General features: G+C 42.5%; 1 protein-coding gene across 1 annotated transcript in view; it reads left to right on the top strand.

Moving 5' to 3' along the window:
• Window positions 1–2,084: 2,084 nt before the first annotated feature.
• LOC111979470 (laminin subunit alpha-5-like) overlaps window positions 2,085–8,609 on the top strand; it is a 20,746-nt gene continuing 14,221 nt past the window's right edge. The window contains exon 1 of the mRNA XM_070449036.1: window positions 2,085–2,218. Coding sequence (XP_070305137.1) covers window positions 2,085–2,218 — 134 coding nt within the window. The remainder of the gene's footprint in view (window positions 2,219–8,609) is intronic.

The raw sequence follows: 8,609 nt of genomic DNA, 5'->3' as shown, positions 1-8,609 counted from the left end.
GCCGGTCTACTCCGGATAAACGCAACTAAATAAGACTATCAGTTGTAAAAGCACGGCTGCGTTAGAATCATTATCCTGCCCGTAATATACCTTACACGTACACTACTGATCCAAGACGCAGGGCCTCTCTACTGTACTCTAGGGGGAATTTCTTAAGCAAACAGGCCTGGAGGCAGGCTTATCTCCTATGTAGAGCTCCTTTTTATGTGAATATGATATAGGGTTCTGCACTTACCCATGTGAGAGACGCAGGCACTCGGTCTCTCGGACGTCTTTAAAGTCTTTATTGAACACTCATGTCGTTCCAAGTAGGTCCTGATTGAATGAGTGGTTATCTGAAACCAGGAGTGTGAAAAGGTTGAACGGGAAAAGGCAACTGAGTTGGAGCAACGAAAACGGCCCTTGCTGTCTCTGCCTGGCCACGGTGTTCCTCTCTCTCTTCACTCCTGGTGGGGATCCTCACTTTGCCTCTTATGACGGAGGAAGGGATGGCCAAGTGTTTTGCGCATGTGAGAGGTTCATACTGCCAGTGCCAATTTAGCCTTAATGACTAGCTTCTTCACATTCCGTCCCATGGAGGGGTGGGGCGTCTACGTCGTGCGCAGGAATTTTTCTTTCAAGTATAATAACTCAAAAACTTTGAGTTGAGTCTCTTTACTCCTCCTCGATCCCCTTCTACTCTGCTCTCTGCCGATCTACCTTCTGATCTATCCCTATCCTCTTCGGCTCATTCTTCCCCATCTCTCTCCTCATCGGTCTGCTCCCCCCGCTAGTATCATAGTCAGAGCACTCTCGCCTCTCTCTTCTCCCTCTTCTCACTCTCTCCATTGCTCTCTTCTTCTCTCTCTTCCTTCTCTCTCTCTCTCTCTCTATCCTTCTCCTTCTCTCTCTCTCTCTCTCTCTCTCTCTCTGCTTCTCTCTTCACTCTCCTCTTGCCTCTTTCGTCTCTCTCTCTCTCTCTCTCTCTCTCTCTTGCTCTCTGTCTCTCTCTCTCTCTCTCTCTCCTGTCTCTACTCTCTCTCTGTCTCGTCTCTCTCTTCCTGTCTCCTCTCTCTTCTGATGGCATGTCTCTCTTCTCCTGTCTCTCTCTCCTGTCTCTCTCTGTCTCCTGTTCTACATCAGAAGCCATGCACTAGGGAAATCATACTGTAGAACTAGTGGCAATCAGCAGGAACCGTGAGAACTTAAGATGAACAGCAGAACCGGTGAACTAGGAGACAGCAGAACAACCATAGGAACTAGAAGAACAGACAGGAACCATGAACTAGAGAACACGACAAAACATGGATCTAGAGAACAGCAACCATGAGAATTAGAGAACAGCAGAGACCCATGGATAACTTTAGAAAACAGCAGGGAACATGGCAGTTAAGATGATCGAACAGACAAGGAAACCATGGAATTATGCAGAACTGCAGGAAACATTGAACTGATGATGAACGGCAGAACCCATTGAATTAGAAAAACACCTATAACCGTGAACTATAGAGAACACAGAACCATGGCAAATTTAGGGAGAACAAGCAGAACCATGGCAGTATGCAGACATTACTACGCCAGAATCCTGGAACTATATGAGAACAGCAGAGTACCAGTCTAGAACTAGAGAGACAGCTCTAGAACCATGGAATTAGGAGAACGCAGAACCATGGAACTATAAGTACAGCAGAACCATGAGCGAGACAGCACAACCATGGGAAAACGTAGAGACAACTAGCAGAACACCATAGGACTATTAAGGAGAACAGCAGAACCATAACTAGTAGAACGCAAGAATCCAGTTGTGGATTAGAGACAGTCAGAACATGAACTAGAGAAACACAAGAACCATTGGAATAAGAAACAGCAAGAAACCATGGAGGAAGCAGCAGAGACCATATGGAATTTATGGAACACTATAACCGTGGAACTAGAGAACAGCAGAACCATGGATTTTAGAGAACAGCAGAAATCATGGAACTAGAGAACAGCAGAAGCCATAGGAATTAGCGAGAACAGCAGAACCATTGGAATTAGAGAACAGCAAGTAACCATGGAACTAGCGAAAACAGCAGAACATGGAATTACGTAGAGAACAGCGAACCATGAGAGTTAAGAGAACAGCAGAATCGCCAGAACCGATGGACAAGAGAACAGGCAGAACCGTGGAACTAGAGATACAGCAGCCCATGCAGCTAAATTCTGAGAACAGCAGTAACAGCCAGACCATGGGAACAAGGTAGGAACGCACTAACCATGGAGACGTATAGAGACATAAGTCAAACCATTGGAAACTTAGAGAACAGCAGAACCATGGAACTACATGAGAACAGCATAGAACATGGAACTGGAGAAAAGCAGAACAGGTGAACTGGAGAAACAGGCAGAACAATGGATACTAGAGAACACTAGAACATGGAACTAAGATAGCAGCGACCATGGATATGATGTAAGGAGCAAACGACAAGAAACTGGACTATGAGAACACTAGAAACATGGAACGTGAGAAGAAAACAGCAGAAACATGTGTACTAAAGAGACCAGCCTAGAACCAGTGGAACTAGAGAACAGCAGAACGCACTGTGAAGCTGCGTAGAACAGCGAACAGTAGTACTAGCAGAACAGCAGAATCCATGGAACTATTTGAGAACCAACCCTTCGATATCATTGGAACTATCTAGAGAACAGGCAGGAACCATGGACACTGATGAGAAAACAAACCGGTCGTAATCGAGAAAACCTTTAGAACCCATGGAACTGGAGAACAGAAGAGACAGTGGAACTATATGAGAACAGCAGACTACAGTGATGGAGTACTAGAGAACAGCAGAACAGCTGGAACTGTGGGGAGAACAGCAGAACAGCTGAACTAAGGAACAGCAGAACCATGGGCATATACTAGAGAACATGCAAACAGCAGGAACCATGGAACTACGGAGAAACAGCTAGAACCAGTTTGGAACTAGATAAACAGCAGAATCTCTGGAATTAGAAGAACAGCAAGAAAACGCCTAGAACTTGGAGTACTACACGCAGAACCATGAACTGAGACCAGCCGAACCATTGGAAACTTAGAAAGCAGCCATAAAACCATGAATTATGACGAACAACAGAACCATGGATTACGTAGGGGGAGACAGCGCAGAACCATGATTAGAAACAGCAGAACCAATTGATATATGAAGGACAGCCAGAACAGTTGGGAACTGAAGAGAACAACAGAACCAGTGGAACTAGAAACGACAGCATACCATGAATTGACGAGAACAACAGACCACTCGTAGACTGAAAGAGAACAGCAGAACCCGTAGGGAATTACGGAGTACAGCTACAACCAATGGAAACTGAGAACAGCAGAACCATGAATTAGAGACAACAGAAACCATGAACGTAGAGACAGCAGAACCATGAACTAAAGAGAACAGCAGTACAGTGGAACTAGGGAGACAGCATTGTTGCTCCCCATACAGGGTCCCTGGCCATGTCTAGGTCTGTTAGGATCTTATATCTAATCGACAGAGAGGACACTGTTCTCGCCCATACGAGGTCCTGTCTGCCTGCTGTCTAGAATCATATCTAATATGACAGAGGACAGTCTACACTACAGGGTCCTGTCCTGCTAGTCTACGGATCTATATCTAATAATAAAGAGAGACAACGCTCACCCATACAGGGTCCTGTCTGCTAGTCTAGATCTATATAACCTAATAGACAGGAGACTCTGTTCTCACCATACAGCCGGTCCTGTCTGCTGTCTATGATCATATATCATATTAGACAGAGAAACACTGTATCACACCATACAGTGGGTCCGTGTCGTGTAGTCTAGATCTATATCTAAATAGGACAGAAGACACTGTCTCACCCTCATACAGAGTCCTTCTTGCTAGTCTAGATCTATATCTTAATTAGAACAGAGAAAAACTGTCTCAACATACAGAGGTGTAGTCCTGCTAGTCTAGATCTTATCTAATAAGACACTAGAGACACTTGGTCTACCCATACACGAGTCCTGTCGCTGTCTAGTTCTCGAATCTATATCTTAATAGATTCAGAGAGACACACTTTGTGCTCAAATCCCATTACAGGATTCTGTACTGCAGGTCTAGATCAGTATATTAATATAGTACAGACAGAACCACCTGTCTCACACATTACTAGTGGTCCTGATCCTGCTAGAGTCTAGATCTATATCTAATAGGACAGAAAAACATTTGTCTCACCGCATCGGGTCGTGTCCTGCTAGTCTGATCTATAATCTAATTGAGGACAGAGAGACACACTGTTTTCAACCGTACGGGTCCATGTTCCTGCCTAGTCTAGATCTAAACATTAATAGGACTCAGAGAGAGACAAACTGTTTTCTTCACCCCATAACGAGTCCCTTCCTGCGTGTTGATCCATATTATTTAATAGAACAGGACACACGATTGTGCACACCCATATCAGGGTCCTGTCGATGCTAGTCATCTATACTAGTATTCAAATGAGACATAGAGACACGTTTCACTCATGACAGGGTCCTGTCCTGCTCAGTATAGATCTATATTCATAATAGACACTCATGCATGACACTTCTTACGCCAATCAGCGTCCTATCCTGCTTGTCTAGACTATGATCTAGCCATATCTAAAACCTTGGTAAGTTCAGGCTAACCAGCTATCTAAACTTGGGTAGTTTATCTACCAGGCTATCTAAACTTAGGTACAGTTATGTTCCATGCAAGCCTCTTATCATAACTTTGGCAGTTAGTCTAGCCAGCTATTCGTAAACTTTGGGTAAGGTTAGTCCAGCAGCTATCCTAAACTTGTGTAGTTAAGAGTCAGCCAGCTATTCTTATACATTGGTAAGTTAGCTAGCAGCCTATATACAACTTGGAAGTTATGTCCAGCCAGCTATCTATATCGTATCGGTAAGTTTTAGTTGCCTCAGCTATCGTAAATACTTTGTAACTGTTAGTAGCAGCTACTCTAACTTGGTAAGTTGTTCAACACGCGATATCTAAACCTTGGATGAGTTAGTCACAGCTCAAGACTATCTTAAACTTTGGGTTAAGTTCAGTCCAGCCAGCTATCTGAAGTTTGGTACAACACTCATCTCAAGTTGGTCCAGCTATCTATCTACAGACTGGTAAGTAGTCTAGCCAGCTTTAAATTGGTGAAGTATAGTCTAGCCATAGCTATCTAAACTTTGGTAAAGTTAGTTCCAAGCCAGCTATCTATAAACTTGGGTTAATTTAGTCTAGCCAGCTATCTAATACTTGACGTTAGCTAAGTTTCAGAGTTTATCTAGAATCCTTTTCGGTAAGTTAGTCCAAGCCAGCTATATCTAAACTGTGTAGTGGTGGTCCAGCCAGCTATCCTTAAACTCTTAGTAAGGTTAAGTCCTGCCGCTTATATCTGTGTACACTTGGTAAGTTGTCTTACGTCCACGCTATCTAAAACTCGTGTAGTTAGTCCAGCCCGCTATCTCAAACTGTGCGGGTATGTTAGTCTAGCCAGCTATTCTCAATCTGGTAGAGTTTGTCTAGCACGCTATCTTAACTTAAGGTCAAGTTAGTCCAGACGTCATCTAAACGTTGGTACAGTTTAGTCCAGCCGAGGCTAGTCTATGTTATGATTAGTCTAGCCTCACGCTATTTATAACTTGGTAACGTATAGTCAGCCTAGCTATTCTAAACCGTCTAAGTTAGTCCGAACGCCAGCATTACTCCTATACTTCGTACAGTTAGTCTTAGCCAGTTCATTACTTTGGAATGTTCTTAGTTCTAGCCCGTGCCTTAATCTTAACTTGGCTTAGTAGTCTAGCCTATCTATCTTAAACTTGTTACACTGTTTATTTCCTAGTACAATTAATTGGTAAGTTAGTTCGTATCAGTCGTTACTAGAATTGGTAAGTTTATGTCATGCCCTCTACCCAAGCATTCTAAATACTTGGTTTAAGTTAGTTCTTAGCCATGCTATCTAAACTTGGCCCATACGTCTCATGCTCCTAGCCAGCGTATACTAAAACTTGGCTAATGTGCCTCTTATCAGCATCTTCAACTTGTAAGTTAGTCTCCGTCCTTAGCAGCTTATTCTTAAGTTGGTAAGTTAGTCTACGCCGCTATATCTAAATTCGGTAACGTTAGTCTAGCAGCTATCCTTAACGTTGTAAAGTTAGTCTCGCCCCAGGTGTTCTTAAGCTTCCGTCCTCATGTATGTCCCCTCCTGTGACAGCACCAGTATCTTAATACTCTGGGGTGTAGTTAGTCCCCAGCTCAGTATCTAACTTCTTCTTGCCTTCAAGCCTTAGTCTATCCAGCTATCTAAACTGCTTGGTAAGTTAGTCTAGCCAGCTATCATAACTTGTAAGTGTAGTCTAGACCGAGCTAGTTCCTATACTTGGCTAAGTTAGTCTCTTAAGCCTACGTCTATACTTCTAACCTTTGTAAGGTTACGTTCTAGCACGTATTCTATACTTTCTTATCCTATTCTTCCTGTAACGGTGGTTGTCCAGCAGCTACCTCTCTACTACTTCTTAAGTTGCTCTGCCAGCTATCTAAATTTTGGTAAGTGTAGTATCCAGCCAGACTATCTAACTGGTATGTTAGTCTAGCCACTGATTCTAACTTGGGTAAGTTAGTCCAGCCACGCTATCTAAACTTCTGTCAAAGTTGGTCCAGTCAGCTACTGTTGTAAACTTGCATAATGTTCCAGCCAGCTATTCTAACTTGGTAAGTAGGTCGCAGACGAGCTATTAAACTTGTAAGTTAGTCTAGCCAGGCGTATCTAAACTGTGTGAGTTAAGTTGTCTAGCCACTATTCTAGAAACTTAGCGGTAAGTTAGTCCAGCCAGCTCACTCTAAACTTGGTAAAGTAGGTCTAGCCCTATCTAAACTTGGTTAAGTTAGTCTAGCCAGCTATCTAAAACTTGTGAAAAGTTCTAGTCAGCCAGCTATTCTAAAATCCTTGTTAAGGTAGTGTTAGCCAGCTATCTAAACTTGTAAAGTTAGTCTTAGGCCAGCTATCTAAACTTGGTAAGTTAGTCTAGCAGCTATTCTAAACGTCCCTGGTGGAGAGTAGAGCATTGCAGTAGTCTAATGTAGAAGTGACAAAAGCATGGATTCATTTTCTTCTGCATAATTTCTTTTTGCAATGTTAGGAAGATTAAAAAACAAAGGCTGTCCTTGAAACAGTCTTGATATGTTCGTCAAAAGAGAGACCATTGTCCAGAGTAACGTCGAGTTCCTTCGCAGTTTCATTTTAGAGACGTCTGTACACAACCATCGAGATGAATCGTCAGATCCAACCGCAGATATCTTTGTTTCTTGGGATCTAGACCTAGAATCTCTGTTTTCTCAGAGTTTAAAAGTAAAACATTTGTCGCCATCCACTTCCTTATGTCTGAAACACAGGCTTCCAGGGAGGGCAATTTGGGGCTTCACCATGTTTCATCGAAATGTACAGCTGTTTGTCGTCCGCATAGCAGTGAAAGGTAACATTATGTTTCCGAATGACATCACCAAGAGGTAAAATATATAGTGAAAACAATAGTGGTCCTAAAACGGAACCTTGAGGAACACCGAACAGGTAGTTACATCATTCCCTTCAAACTTGCATGTCAGGAAGTTTTCACAAATCAATTCTTAGCCAAACATTTAAAAAATGTATTTTTTACTTCTCTAATTACGTTGGTAACCAGTTTATATTCAAGTCAACGTTCATTTGCTTTGACTCTAGCGTTCCGTTTGTACATGTGAAACGAAGCCCAGCACCAAACGGTTCTTCACCCTCCCTATAAATTCCCTTTTCCTCTCCTTGTCTCATTCACTCCATTGCGTTCTGACCGCTTCCTTCTACACACGCGTGCTGAGTCTGCACACAGGCTACAATTAGACCTACGTAAATAAATACCTATTAAAACGGATCTGATAGGATAGACAAGCTACATTCCTTGTCAAATGATGACAGTTTTATCACAAATAAAAAATGGGACGAGTTGATTGGAGTAGGGAAATATGTGTTTCCCGACAGGTGTAGATTTTATTTTATTTTTTGTAATTGCATCCCGTCTGATTTCCGTTTTAGGTTACTTTGCGGTTGTCACTAGTTACCACAGCCACAAAGTCATAATTGTCTATATCGTTAAAAAAAATATATCTAAACAAAAATTTCCTTATTTTAAGGTTAGTTATAAGGTTAATAGTGTGGTTAAGGTTAGAGTTTAGGTTTAAAATCTGATTTTAAGAAGAGAAATTGTAGAAATAGTTGGGGGATTCATGACTTTGTGGATGTGGTAACTAGTGACAGCCCTACTTTGCTAACTGCTGGTGCCTTTAGAATTGGTTATACATTTTTTAAATGATTTAACTTGGCAAGTCAGTTAAGAACAAATTCTTATTTACAATGACGGCCTACCGGGTAACAGTGGGTTAACTGCCTTATTCAGGGGCAGAACGACAGATGTTTACCTTGTCAGCTCAGGGATTCGATCCAGCAACCTTTCGGTTACTAGTCCGACGCTCTAACCACTAGACTACCTGCTCTAACCACTAGGCTACCCTGCTCTAACCACTAGGCTACCTGCTCTAGCCACTAGGCTACCTGCTCTAACCACGAGGCTACCTGCTCTAACCACTAGGCTACTC

The sequence above is a fragment of the Salvelinus sp. IW2-2015 genome, linkage group LG19, assembly GCF_002910315.2.
Source record: "Salvelinus sp. IW2-2015 linkage group LG19, ASM291031v2, whole genome shotgun sequence".
Taxonomy (NCBI): Eukaryota; Metazoa; Chordata; class Actinopteri; order Salmoniformes; family Salmonidae; genus Salvelinus; species Salvelinus sp. IW2-2015.
Note: the sequence above shows the minus strand (reverse complement) of the source record. Positions and strands in the feature narration are given on the sequence as shown.